A 15,071-nucleotide genomic window follows, 5' to 3' on the forward strand; every position below is an offset into this window, starting at 1 on the left:
TCCCCCCTCCCCCCCCCCCCCCCTTGGTCTGGTAGTTTATAATCATGATGTTTTAATCCAGGTCTGAAGGTAAGGTATCTTGAAAGACTTTCAAGAACAAAATCCACTGAAGTTAAACTGTAGATAAACTTCAGTATAAATATGCCCACTTGTTCATGTGGAGTATATTAGATAAAATATTATATATATATATATATATATATATATATATATATATATATATATATATATGTATATCTATACATACATACGTACATACATATATACATACATACATACATACATACATACATACATACATACATACATACATATGTGTGTGGATGGAAGGGGGCGTTGTGTGGCGTTGTGTGTTCGTGTGGGGCGTTGGGGGGGGGGGGGTATGTGGTGCACCTGTCCGTGTTTGCATGCTTGGGACCTGCGTTTAGGCTGAATTGATAGTATACTTCAGATTGTCCGCGTAGGGAAATTCGGAAATGTTTACACTAATTTCTTGATTATGGCGTCTGCGCCTATACACTGCATGGAGCCTGGTAGGCTTATCTTTTACCTACTAAACTGAATTTCAATTTCATTTTGATAGTTTTTCATTTTCATTTGGTCAGTTTATCGCAAAAAAAAAAAACACCAAAAAATTAGAAACAAGTGGTGGAATGTGCCCGATTGCCTAGAGCAAAATATCGTGTCCCCAGTTTGGGCATTTTGCGAGAATGAACAGTTGTTGTGTGCTAAAAAAAAAAAAAAACAACAACAACAACACTGATTTCGTTTTGATCAAATGAGTCATAGATCTGTAAGATTTGACAATGTTTTGTGTATAATGATGTTTGTCTTTGTATGTTTTGTTTTGTAGATATGAATTCTGTGGTACTGAACGAAACTCGAATACAGAATTTTAAAAATTGTGTGTGTGTGCGCGTGTGTACAGAGATGTCTCCCTATACTAATGGAGAAGGGTAAGTATGAGCAACGAAGGTGAGATGTCAGCTGCTGTAGCTTATCCCGCTCCCTTCGGTGTAATGTTGACCAAAGAGAGTCGCTATAGAATTGGGCTCGTTCGATCCTTTTCGTTATTCGCTTTACTTGCCTACCCACAACGGCGTGTTGCTACCAGCATCCCTCCTCCCCCCCCCCAAAAAAAAAAAAAAAAAACAACAACAACAACAGCAAAACACATGGATACAATGACAACGCCATCGCCAAGGAAGGAAAAATGTTCCATCTGTATCTTACCAAGACACTATCAGAGAATTGTTTTTGTACTCAAATATTAACTTGTTATAGCTTGGCTGACAGCTTCCTACTACCCCTTTCACGAGAAACTCCATTACATGTTTAATCTTCCCAAGGAGGTATCTAGTGATATCTCTTACACGTAAGGTAATTCAAGGTTTCCGCGCTTTCGCGAAATTGTAATATCGGTTGCGACAACCACCCGGGGAAGATGTTATTTTCTATCAACTCTTCCAGTGGTTCATACACAAAAATACTATAAAAAATGTGCCCTTTTGGCGATAATTAATTCGTCTCTACATCCCAACTTCCTCAAAGTCGCCACTGCCATTTTATCACACCTTTACGATGACCTGACGAAAACACTATACGCATGATTTATTTTTATTTCGTTTTAAAAGAAATAAAAAATAATAATTTGACACAAATACAGCCGATGATTGTAATCCGCTGAACTCATCTGAATATACAGTTACGCCCGACGAGAAAATGTAAGATTTCGTAACACCTTTTTATTTTCGTTTGGTTTTGATTCTTGCTCTGTTATTCGATCTTTTTCCTGTTTCGACAAAAAGTTTTGACGAATTAAATTATAGAATCACACAGTAATTGTATCAAATTAGCAATTCCACCAGAATATCATGTTGATCACGCGTAGACTTGATATCTATGGAATATCACGTCCGCGTGAGCGGTTTTTCTATCTGAAGTTTGAAGAAACAAAAACCACATCGGCTTCGAATTCACATAATTTATACTCTTCATGCAGACGCCTTCAGCGGTTGCAGGATTATTGCACAATTCATCTGAAGGAGTACACTTATGTGAATAAATCATTTTGTTCACCAATTTGTGCTTGAGTGTGTCAATATCGCGATAACAACGCTGTCTCACTTCAAAAAAATAAATTAAAAATCCCCCTCCAAATGAGTGGGAAATGGCACTCTTCAAAGTCGTCTTTGGGAGATGAGAGACTTGCAAACAATGGGTCTGTGCTAGAGCACACGAGCAACGAAATTGAAAAAAGACGAGTTTCGTTTTCATTTGGCGTCTTCTGAACGCCAATTTATGAAATATGTCAACAAATGAAATTCAGACTTTTTCGTTGCGTGCATGCTTGATTGTGATCATGTTGACGGTGGATAGAGTATCATCGCATATAATTTGTGCCATAAGCATGGGCAAGTTATCTTACATTTTTGTTTTTGGTGGTTTTTTTTTTTCTTGTTTTATTTCAAATTCGTCTCGGACCGTCAAACATTTTGGTTGTGTGATGTTGAGTTGATCAAATTACAAATTCCATGACGACAACAGACAATATCTGAGGAAGAGTATAATGGACAAGATTAATGGAGATGAGAAAACCCACATAATACCCACTTCCCCGGCCCGCACTCAACATGTTAATTTCATTCTATGTGAAACTTCTTCCATACGTTGTTGCCAAAAATGAAAAATAAAGACCCCCCCCCCCCCCACGAAAAAAAAAACCCTTGATTTTTGTTTTTTATTTCTTATCTTTTTTATGGATTCTTACAACGGATACGGATATTTTGCTCAGCTCACCAGTATAGTCAGCACATTGGAAAGCAAAAGTTCCGAATTCCCCAAATGAACAGATAGAAAGATAGATAGAGATATAGAAAGATGGACCGGTGAATAAATGAGGGGGTAGACTTTTAAGTAAATGAATGAATAGATAAATGCATAAACAAATCAGTAGAAAATGGGTAATTCATACAAATCAGCCAGCATACAAACATAAAGCGAAATATATTAGAATCACATTTATTTCAAAATAGTACATCCGCATTACATAATGTGTCTTCTATGACTACTCCATATCAAATTACAAGATAACGTAGAGAAAATATGACCTAGCAACATTATACATTTCGAGAAACATTCACAAGGAAGAACTTTAAACTGGGAAGCATTGTATGCCGTTTCGTTTATTTTCGACCGGTAAGTTTATTTTGGACAGCAAACGGGGTACTAGATGTTAACAGAAGAAATGTTGTATGGATATTGCTCGTCACTCCCCGCGACCAACACGTTTTCATTTACGAGTAAGATGACACCCCAAATTAGATTATCAGCCACCAGAGAGATACTCCTTGCATGTTCGAAATTTCAGACGCTTGTATCGATTACGCAATCCTTTCTATAGCCATTTCCATCTGCCTGTGTCAGGCTAGCGGACGTTTGAGATGTTAAACTTGAAAGACATTTCACATAAAAACGAAACAAAACAAAATAAAGCGAAACGAAAGAGAAAACGAACAAACGCACGAATCCCCATGGACTAGTGTCCGACCTTCGCATCGAGAGGCCCTAATGACGTCATCTTTCCACAAATATAGTGGAGAGAAAACAATACAGCGGCCCGACGCTGAAAGACAGAGAAAAATAATCCAAATAAGAAAACGGGAAGATAAGGGACTCCATTTTGGCGATGAACTCCTTCCGCCAAGGAGCAAAGATTCAGAAGCCGGCTGCCCTTCTCTCGAGTCATGCACTTTCCATAATCATTTTAGCCCACGATCAATAGGTGGTGTGCGTTTCTCAGTGATACTTGGCGCGAGCTCCTTAAGATGGCCGCTCGTTTTTGGAGTGGCGGTAAGACGAAAATAAGGGTAATACATGGCCATCCCGGCAGCCATTTCATGAGCTGGTGTCGTTTTCTCCCTTGCTTTTAACTGTTTTCTTTCGCCGACCATCCGAAGGCAGAGGTATACGAGTGGGCTCTGCTTCCTCCTTGAGTGCGAGCAAAAGACGAAGCTACAACATGGCGTAACGAAACACCGCGCTACCTTTGCTCTTTGCTTTTTCGTCCGTCTTCTTATTTTCTTTTATACCTAATCCTTTGGGGCATTCGAAAGTGCATTTCTGCATGTCCTTCCCTGCAAGGAGTGCGCAAAAAATCTGAAATTCTATTTAAGCCGTGGCTTCTTCCTTTACAGCGTATAACCTCCTGCTTTACATGGATATCGGAAACTTGACTTGCTACATTTCCCGTCTTGCATTTTGCACGATTACACATCCCTTCATCTCTTTCCGCGTCACTCTTTTCACAATCCCATCCTCACCATTATTCCTTTCCACCTGTGCGCAATACGGACGGCGTCGATTCGCCACCACTTTTCGTTGACTCTCGATTGACAAGGACCCAAAAGCGGACGTCTTTCGTATAGCTTTTGAAATGTCACCGACCCGTCCCTACATCCTCCCTCCAATAATGCACATCTCCTATACTTTTATACGGACTCCTGCGATTTGAGTTGTGATGATTAAATGGAAAGTGACAGGAGTGGTGCATGCAACAAAGTGTATACCAACGATAATTTGACGGCGTCTTAAGAAATGCTGATGATGACAGAGATAATACTAGTTAGTTACTCTTTAGTAATGACGATGTTGATGTCGATATTGACGCGTTTTAACTACAGGGATGATGACGCCAATATTGACGGGAGATGAAGCTGAGCTGTCTATGACTCTGACGATGATGGTAATGACGACGGTTATTGCATATTGCCATAAATGTTAATGATGAAGAAGGCGATGACCATTACAACAATTTTTGAGTGATGTTCCAAGGTGAACTAATTCGCTCGGAGCGGCTTTTGAATATATTCTTCCTTTCATGTGTTTTTTTTTTCTATACATTTCTTTCACCTGACAACGCGTGGGAGTGAAGACAAAAAAAAAAAAACATGACAAGGGATCGAAATTCCTCATGCTTTATTTGCACTCACATCAGCGCACCGGGCGAATATTTGCTAAACGGGTGGCAATTTCTGCTGCTGTTTGCCTCTTTCTCTGACCGGCATCTCACCCGCCTCATGTGGTCTCCAGAACCGTGACGTGTTAATATAGCCTTCTCCTCTTTAAGAACAAGATGAAAATAAAAGATTGTTGATGGCAACCTCTCGGAGGCACGAGCTGCAAAAATATTTCCCAGAATGGCAAATTGGCGGATGACTCTTACGGGACGAGCCACATCAACAGTCACGTACCACCCAAAAGATCTTTCAAAAATATATCTCCTCCTCACCCAACCCCTCCCTCATCCTCCTCCTTCTCCTCCTCCTCCTCCTTCATCTTCTCCTCATACGTATAGCAAGCATCCGAAACGTCGGCCTGGAGCGCTCTCATCACGGCGATACATTCTAGCACGCATTATCGTTAATGCGTTGCGGAGTCGTGGGGTATGGAAGGGGGGACAGCGTCACCCCACTCGGCAACGGGCTCTGCTGATTAACGATGCCATTTCATGAAAATGGACTCATAAATATTAGGCTGCTGAGTAGTATCTAAAGTAATGACTTTTCATCGTTAGTGCCTGAAACCAATTCTACCTTTCTCCCCTCTCTGTCTTTTTCTCTCTTTCTCTCCCTCTCTCTCTCTTTCTTAATTCTTGCTCTGTCAATTTCCCTCATTTGCCGTCTCAGTCACATGAAATGTTTATCAATCAATCTATTATCTCTCTTTTTCAAACATTTTTCAATCCTTTCTTTTGGTATCAATAAATTCATTCTGCTCGTTGTCTATCAATATATCTGTCTAATCATCGACAATATTTTTCGTGTATCTTTATATTTCTCAACCTATCGATATCAACGTCCCCTGTATCCCTTTCTATATTATCATCTCTCCCTCAGTCCCCCCCCCCTGCGCTCACCATTAAATTCGCCATCCCTCTCTCCTGCTATGATGAAGTACCAGGGTTAAGGCATGGATGGCAGAGATGTAAATGTCAGAAATGAGTAGGTAAAGGGGGGGGGGGTGAGGATGGTAGATATTCGAAGACACATAGATCAACATGAGAGACCTTGACCGGACTATCTCTCAGCGCGGACTCGACTCCTTCCTTTACGATCTGTCGTCTTTTTCCGTCTAATTGCAGACATAATATCCTTCCGCGCTAGTCCTCTTTGTTGTTGTTTTTTCTTTCTCCCTCTCTCATTCTCTCTCCTTTTTTGCCTGGCTTTTATCTAGCTCGTTAAAGATAAGTCTAAGTAAAGGTTTTCAACTCTGATTTGTCCAGTAAGCCGAAGAGATAATTATATCGACGATATACTGATTGTCTTCCTTTATGTTGAGAGCATATAAAGCTTGCTTTAAAGATACCGACAAAACGGATGGAGGGAGCGTGTGAAATACCTGACCAAGCGAACATTTACACATGACGCTGCATGAAGGCATGAAGGTGAAAATAATTATTTGCAATACATCAGTATTGCTACCTGGGTCGCCCATGACAAAATCATGAGCACCCGCTGTTCCCAGTCAATGTAATTATTTCTTTAACGACTAGGTTCGTCACGTGCAACCATAAGGAAACAGTAAACGTTAGAAGTCAAGATTAATACAAATGATTTTTTTTCCGGAGCAGGCATGATGTATTCGCCAATGTTACGGAGGGTTCTCGAATCCACTTGCTTTGTGACCCTCTCTAGAGGTTGTGGCAAATAACATTACACTTGACGTAAGTCACTGTAAAAATAGACGACACACATCCCACTTCAAAATGTTGCTTTGATTCTTCCGGGGTGGTATTCTGTCCTAAAGGACAGCTCTTACTCCAAAATACGCGATTGGTATTCTGTAATACTACGCGTAGGAGGAGAAATAGGGATAATGACGTCAGAGATCCTTATTTCTCTCCTAACTTAGGATAGGGGCGTAACTTGATATGTTAATTAGATGTAATTAGATGTAAATGAGGGTTCTGAGGTCATCCACGGTTACACAGACTTTTTTGGGTATCGATCATTCTCCCATGTCAGCACTGTGGACATGCATGTATTATGATTTCGTTCAAATTTTGCCCGTAGCGAAACCATGAGGCTCTTTTATGTTTATAACATCTGTACGCCTATACATCAGAATGATAAGTTCTGATGACGGGCTGAACTAGCTGCAACGCATACACGCGTTTAGAATATTAGAAAGATGTTTTTAAAGACATGCGGCGACTGCTCATTCGCAGAGGCGTGCACGGCTTGCCATATATATTGCGTACATTCTTGTACACTGCGCTCACATTTCATGTAGCAGAGCCATTAAATAATATACTCTCCGACTAATGTATCTCCACTTGTACATACACGTCATCGATCAATTTTCCAGTTAAACTATTGACTTTCCTATTGTCACAGGAAAGATTTCAATAACAGAATATTCGCAATCGGCTGTCACTGAAATATGTAAAGGTAATTGCCCTCCTAGATCTATCCTTCCGAAGATAATGCCCCCCCTCCCCCCCCCCGCCCCGCGATGCCAGGAAAGGCATCATTCTGTCGATAGTAATGTGTTGTAGCACTGCTTAGTTTTTAGTTAAGTGATTCCACCTGTTTGTTGTGTGTTTGTTTGTTTTTTATTTGGACATTGAGAATTAATCATGTCTGCTTAAAACGGCACAACGAGAGTAGTACAATTACCAGTAACACTTCTCTATATATACTCGTAGCTGGTTTGTTCAATATTTGATTGTGATAGCATCTATTCCAAAATTAGTCATCACACCTCTGTAGTATCACGTCAAAGCGAAAGAGGGAGAGAATGAGAAGATATTCTTGTACAGTATTTGATTTGGTTTGAGTGAGGACGCTGTTCACTCGTGATTAAAAGACGAAAATCTCCATTTCACCCAACTTCTTTTTATCATCGTCTCATCCTGGTATAAATTACCAACAAAGGAATAAAAAAAAAAATCCAAATTGTCTGCAATTAGTTTCACGCAATTGATTTTCAGATAAACGTGCATTATATGGATCGAGGGAGACTTAGCTTTGCTCGTCTGTGAGATAATAAGCTCATTCATGTATTCGTTTCCTGTCTCCGGAGTGTAAGTGAGACATTTTGCACCTAGTTACGCTCGTATACGCGCGTCCACATGCAAGATATACTACAGGCAATGAAATATGAATATTTCATGTCTTTTTTTTTTGTATATGGAATATGGTTAAATCATTATCAGACTTACGATTATATATATATATATATATATATATAATCGTAATATTTGTGTGTGTGTATGTAAATGTATCATAATTATGTCCTGTAAGTCTAATTTTTGTGTTGCATAGATTATTATTAAACTGATGCTAATTTTTGTCTATTTCATTGGAAGACATATGTAGGACCTACATATCATCTGTAATAATTAGCTAATTCTGGCTTGTTTGTTTGTTTGTATGTCTGTTTGTTGGTTGATGTGTTTGAAGGAGGTTCATAGACAGAAGAAACTCCCTGTTCCTTTTGCTATAAGGAGGGTTTAAACTATTGCAAGGAGGCCTATACTTAACATCATATTTGATCAAGGAAGATGGGGCGGTTTGAAGAGGAATGAGGAAGACTTTTTTTTTTTTTTGGGGGGGGGGGGGGGGGGGTAGACTTGTTGAGGGGGATTGGATGAGGTATAAGCTGTGAGTATAATGTCATTCCCCCGTTGTCCCCGTGACCCGTTAGTCGGCGATCCTCCGCGATGCCAGCCTCAAATCTCGGCGGGCACGGCTCGGTCCCGGTCCTATGAATTATTCACGAGGATTTGGCGGGATTCAGACGCATCAAGCGAAATCAAGTCAATGGCAGATCGAGATGAGATAGAAATCATACTTTTCCAGAGGAAAGGAATGACAAATGAAAAAATTGAAGATGCTGTTCGATTTCATACAGTATATGACGGCAATTTCTAAATGATAAATGTCCTGGAGTCAAGTGGGCAAAATGTTCTTTCAGAAAAAAAAAGGTTGAGGGAATAGCTGCAAGATATCTTATTATGTACACTCAGAATATTTTACTTATTTTAACACGCATACATATTCACAAAGGATGAAGGTTTGTAAGTATGTGTGTATGTATGCTTGCATGAATGTATGTATCATTTGTGTGCGTGTGTGTTTGTGTGTATAATTATATTGGACACACAGACCGATTACTAGTACATGTAGTAGATTGACAAACTCATGTATTCATTATACATAGGGCCTACAAACATTCTTACATGTTAATGTTCGCAGATGATTTCAAACAAATTAGTGTGTTTCTTCTTGGGCATCTACTGCTATTGCGCTTCTTGAGAAAACATGTGTCAAAAAATATTGTTCAATTATGGCCATCATCTGCTAAATAAAGAAATTATATTGTCCCTGCCCCAATTGAAAAAGAAAAATGATTACGCGTTCAAGAGAAAATCCAAAATATCCGTCGATTATTCCCCATGACGAAAACAGTCAAGTACGCTGTAGTCGGTGACGCAAAAAACAAACAAACAAACAAACGAATTTGTTAAGTCCTCTTTCTCTATCAATTTAAGGCAAAAATTAATACCAACACAATTCGTTTCACTTCGATCTTGCAGTCGGCGGTAGTATGCATAAAACTTTTTTCGGCGAGCAGTGACGAGCGCACAAAAAAAAAAAAAAAATCGCACAGAAATTTCGCCGATATGTAGGTTAATTTTCTAACCAACATAAGGAGGTTATCGAGAGAGAGTCTGCTCGTCTAGAAAGTCCCAAGTCTTTCCCTCTCCCTCTCTTCTCCTTTTTCTCTCCCTCTCTCCCTCTCTCCCTCTCCCCCTCTATTTCTCTCTTTCTCATCTTTCTTATTTCCCCCTCCCCCGACCTTCGTCCTTGTTCGCCATTAACGGAGGCACTACTTAATTATACGACGGGTTTTAATTGCCTTATTAATATCATGAGCCGTCGCATCAATCATAAAGTGCCAGGGGTCGTGACCGGAAAGTAGGCTGCAAGGCGTACGTACAGGGAGCGTCATGATTTGTAACAGGTCCTCCGATCGCCTGCAGTCAGTATGCATCCGACATTTTTTTAATGCATTATTCTGCACAGAAGTTACCACGCCGCTTCCCATGGTAATATATTTTATACACTGAGAAACGGCTGACAGAAAGATTTAGATATGGGTAGCTATAGACAAGCTAGATAGATTACTGATAAAGACAAGGGCAATACTCCTGCAGGAATATACTCCCATCGTCCTCGATCGAAGTTTGTGGTAGATTGTGGATTTTTCACTTACGCCTTTTTTTTTTTTTTTGATCAGGAAGAATGGGACATTTCATGATCTTTATGACTTCGAGCTCATTCTGGTTGCTTGTTTGCAAAGTTTGTGAATGTATGAAAGTGTGGGCTGACGTGCGTCTCTTTCGAAAATTGTGGATTTCTTACAATCTTTCTCATTAGCCGGCTGTTCATGTTCCGCACAAACGTTGACAGAATATGGTATGGACACCCATTTACTCGAGACAAAGACTTGCCATTCAAATTATTCTTTATCCACACTGTCATTTTGCAGTCTGCAGAAGTGTCAAATACATGACATAGTTTGAGGACATTATTGATTGTGCTACCATAAACTTTGGCCACAAACTCCGGATCGTGTCAATCAAATCATTCTAAGGATTAACAAATAACATCTTTACATCTCTGGAGGGTCATTGCAGTATTTGGTCGGTCGATCCATTGTAAAACCACGTTCCTAAAATGCAGCCGGAAAATGACAGCTGCGTTAGCATCGACCTCGGTGTGTCACTTTGTAAACGTAAGCAATAATTTTCAAAGAACGTATGTAAAACATAGAGTATGGGTTTTATAGGCTACTCCTTGTTTGACCTTATACGCCCATAATTTCTTAACAAAATGAAGATTTTTTTTAAAAGATTATGCAACACTTGTATCCTTGAGGGTTTTGAGATATTCAAAATGGCAGCCAATGGGCGACAAAAACTAAGATTCCCATATTACTTCCTTATAAACAGTGAAAATGAAAACCATTCGATATCTAAATCCTATTTCGAGGGCACTTAATCCGAAGCTGAATGATTCAGCTCTTTCGTCCTTAACTGCTTTGAGATATTCAAGATGACCGATGAACTAGTCACCAAAATGGCGGCCAAAATGGCGCCACTACATAATATCTCAAATTTAATCATATCTCTTTATGAATAGTGAAGATCGAAACAAAATGACGGTGTTTACTCCTTTTCGAGGGTGCTGAATCCGAATCTGCATGGCGCAACTTTTGTTTCCTTGAAGCTTTTGACATATACTGTATCCTCAAATTCGTTTCCTGATTTCCTACAGTTCCTAATAAATGGTGAAAAAATGGTGTGCTAAAAATGATTGGAGTTATGAAACCAATAATTCGTATTTCATTTCCATAAGAACATGTTTATTTCAGTTAAGGGAATTTGTCAAATCAGCTAGAGCGGTATTCAAGATGGCTTCCACGATAGCAATCTATACTAAAATATCCCATGATGAATGCCTGACAGGATACCCTGAAAAGGTTGATATTAACGTCCTCTTCAATAGATGAAAGTCTCACACTTACAAACACAAGTTATGATTAATGACTTTAATAAGCCACAGTGACATCCAAATTGGGCTCCAAGATGGCCTTCAAGATGGTACCCAAGATGACTCACTAGATGTTAAGCTATTCTATTTCTACGAAAGTCAATTGTATTACTTTTTTGTTGTATAAGTGTTGAAACTCGTCTTGTGTTTTCTTGTGGCTTATGCGGTGGCTTGTGCTGCGCATCCACTCATGGTGACCAGGAGGGAAAATTCCGCCCATCCATCCGGGGGTTGCATCTCTTTTATTGACTCCTGGGTGTTCTGCATGAATGATCCCTTTGCAGCGTAGTCTTTTCTAGCCAGCCGCCTTCTCTAAAATCTGAAGGGGACAGGGCTGCCCAGAACAGCACAACCATGGCACATTATGTTGGGTGATGTGAAAAAAGACTTGCGCGTGGAGACCAAACCCTTTATCGTCCGGAGCGAGTGCCCTCGCTGTAGCTACAAAATATATATATATATATATATATATATATATATATATATATATATATATATATATAAGTTAACGAATCAGTAGAAGAAGAGGGACGCCGTAAAAAAAAAAAAAAAATCCTAGATCTTGAAGATCTTAAAAACGGAGCATAGCTCTCAAATACTGAAAGGCAAGGTCACACTCTTCATCAGTGCCCATGGTGTGACAAAAGATCTTAATCAAATCCGTTTCTGAAACAGACATGAAAACACGTCTGATCATGGGCAGACGGATTTTGAAACTCACCTTTCAAAGAAGTCACCGCGCTAAACAGATGGAGGTAGCGCACAGTGTCCATAGTGACGCATCCAATGACGCGTAGTCATGACTGCAAGATGACATGGCAAATCTCCGGCTCCAAAACAGTGAATCTGAAAAGGGCCTCATCGCCAACAGTCGGAAGAGTAGCAGAAAATGTACACAGTACAGATTCACTGATTCACTGTTTTGGAGCCGGAGATTTGCCATGTCATCTTGCAGTCATGACTACGCGTCATTGGATGCGTCACTATGGACACTGTGCGCTACCTCCATCTGTTTAGCGCGGTGACTTCTTTGAAAGGTGAGTTTCAAAATCCGTCTGCCCATGATCAGACGTGTTTTCATGTCTGTTTCAGAAACGGATTTGATTAAGATCTTTTGTCACACCATGGGCACTGATGAAGAGTGTGACCTTGCCTTTCAGTATTTGAGAGCTATGCTCCGTTTTTAAGATCTTCAAGATCTAGGATTTGTTTATTTTTTTTTTTACGGCGTCCCTCTTCTTCTACTGATTCGTTAACTTATTATCATCAAGATGCCGAGCAGACCAATTCTTATTACGTATATATATATATATATATATATATATATATCCCTAGTTGGCACCTTAGGGAGACATATTGGGGGGAAGTGTCTTCATTAGGGAGACAACTGGTCATTAAGGAGACAATTTTCGTGTCTCCATTGCGTAAATTGCCATTGAACATGTATTCTAGAATTTGCATATAAAACAAATGGAAATGTCTTCCAAATGACCCATCTAGGAGTATATATATATATATGTTGATAAGGTAGTCCACGTGTTGGCAAGATAAAAAGATAAGTAACAAAACTGCAACAAAGTTCATGCTGTATTCACCAACGGTTTATTTCTTTATTTGTGAAGAAATAAACCGTTGGTGAATACAGCATGAACTTTGTTGCAGTTGTGTTACTTATATATATATATATATATATATATATATATATATATATATATATAATGATAACAACTTCCTCTAAGCCACAATCCCAGAGCTCCCGTGCCTCTTTATACAACAAGCTGTGAATAGTGATGGTAGTTTCAATACACATGTTGGTAGACCTTACCCATCGCTGAAAAGGAACTTTGACACCAAGCATCCTTCAATATGGTGAGGATTGAAGTTCAATAGACTGGAGTGGATAATAATAATAAGGTCTCATTTACCCAGGGTAGCCTCTTCAGTGTTGCCACTGCTCTACCAGAGGGCCTTTCTATCATTATTACCCTAACTTGGCCAGGTACCCATTTATACACCTGGGTCGAGAGGGACATAGTGGGTGAAAACATCTTGTCCAAGGACGTAAGCACTATATAGGCGGGATTCGAACTCGGGTCCTCCGATCGGGAGTCGGGAGTCTTATCCACTATGACACAGCGCCCCATAATGGATTATGCAAGCCGAGTTTTTTGTACGGATTGCATAAGAACATCAGGGTTAAGTGTCGAGGTGTCTGCCTGTATTTACTCGCTCCACATCTATGGCAGCGCAGACATAGACATAAAATGTATAAGAATACAAGTGTCACGCCCTACCCATATACAAATCGCATACAAAGCAAGGCTTTGACGAAATCAGCTTTTGAGCGAAATATCATCACTGAATACAAAGTAACCTGGAAAAGCATGCATTACAGCACCAGGAACAAGGTAATTTTAAACGTTACGTTCAGCATGAAAGTAAGAATGCCATTATCATTCTATTTCCGTTTGAAGTGTTTATTCAGTGGAGGTATTCCCCTACTTGTTGACTTTGCTGGTTGAACTTCAGGCATAACCACCCCTCCCCCCCCCCCCCCCCTCCTCCCCAGACCGATAGGGAGACTGATCTTGAGATGGATAGAGACGTCATGAATCTAGCGTGGCTGTCTAATCCTTTGTTTGAAAGTCGAGTTTATGCGGCGGGCAGCCTCGACTCTCGAACTAAGAGGCGTCGGGTCGATTTGTTCGCTTTTCTTGTCATGCTCAGTCTCGAACGTGATGTGACAGCAGAGATTAGCGCATAATCCTCTCACCCGACGCGCACGTATTTACACACTATAGAAGCCTCTACCGGGATGCACACATTATTTTGTCTTTAATAATAATAGTGATGAGATAGTCAGCCTCGTGTGTGTGTGTGTGTGTGTGTGTGTATGTGTGTGTGTGTTTGTGTGTGTGTAAGTGTGTGTGTGCAAGTGTGTGTGTGCGCGCAAATGTGTCTGTGTATGTGTTTGAGTGTGTTTGAGTGTGTGTGTCTGTGTGTCTGTATGTGTTTTATTGTGTGTGTAAATTCGTGCTAGGTATTCCACTCTCTAGTAACTGAGATATGGTGGGCCGGAATGTACGCATGTGTTTCTTGGGATGTTTTTTTTTTTTGTTTTTTTTTTGTTGTTTTTGTTGTTTTTTACGACCGAGGACATAAAGGAAAGGATTGACATTACTCCCTTGGCAGCACCAGGAGCGGGAAGATGGTATATACCCCCTCCCCCACAGACATTTAAGAACGACCAAAGACCTAGATATCTTGTTTCCTCTGACGTCTGAAGTGTAGGGAATCATTATTATGGGAGAAAAGAGTTAACCGTCAAATTGAAACCATTATGACAGAATGTTCGTGATTTTCTGTGTGTGCTATACTTTCTATATATTAGTTCGTGTGTCTGCGTAAGTACGAACGTGTGTAGTTAACATTCTAACTAATGACAACCTG

At 40.0% G+C, this 15,071-nt stretch overlaps 1 protein-coding gene across 1 annotated transcript in view; it reads right to left on the reverse strand.

Annotated features, from left to right (window-relative positions):
• Window positions 1-11,780: 11,780 nt before the first annotated feature.
• LOC139708164 (uncharacterized) overlaps window positions 11,781-15,071 on the reverse strand; it is a 44,642-nt gene continuing 41,351 nt past the window's right edge. The window contains exon 3 of the mRNA XM_071620138.1: window positions 11,781-11,933. Within this exon, the coding sequence (XP_071476239.1) occupies window positions 11,781-11,933 (153 nt within the window). The remainder of the gene's footprint in view (window positions 11,934-15,071) is intronic.

Source organism: Diadema antillarum, unplaced genomic scaffold (assembly GCF_040938485.1).
Source record: "Diadema antillarum isolate AM-2024a unplaced genomic scaffold, OU_Dant_1.0 seq00001316_RagTag, whole genome shotgun sequence".
Taxonomy (NCBI): Eukaryota; Metazoa; Echinodermata; class Echinoidea; order Diadematoida; family Diadematidae; genus Diadema; species Diadema antillarum.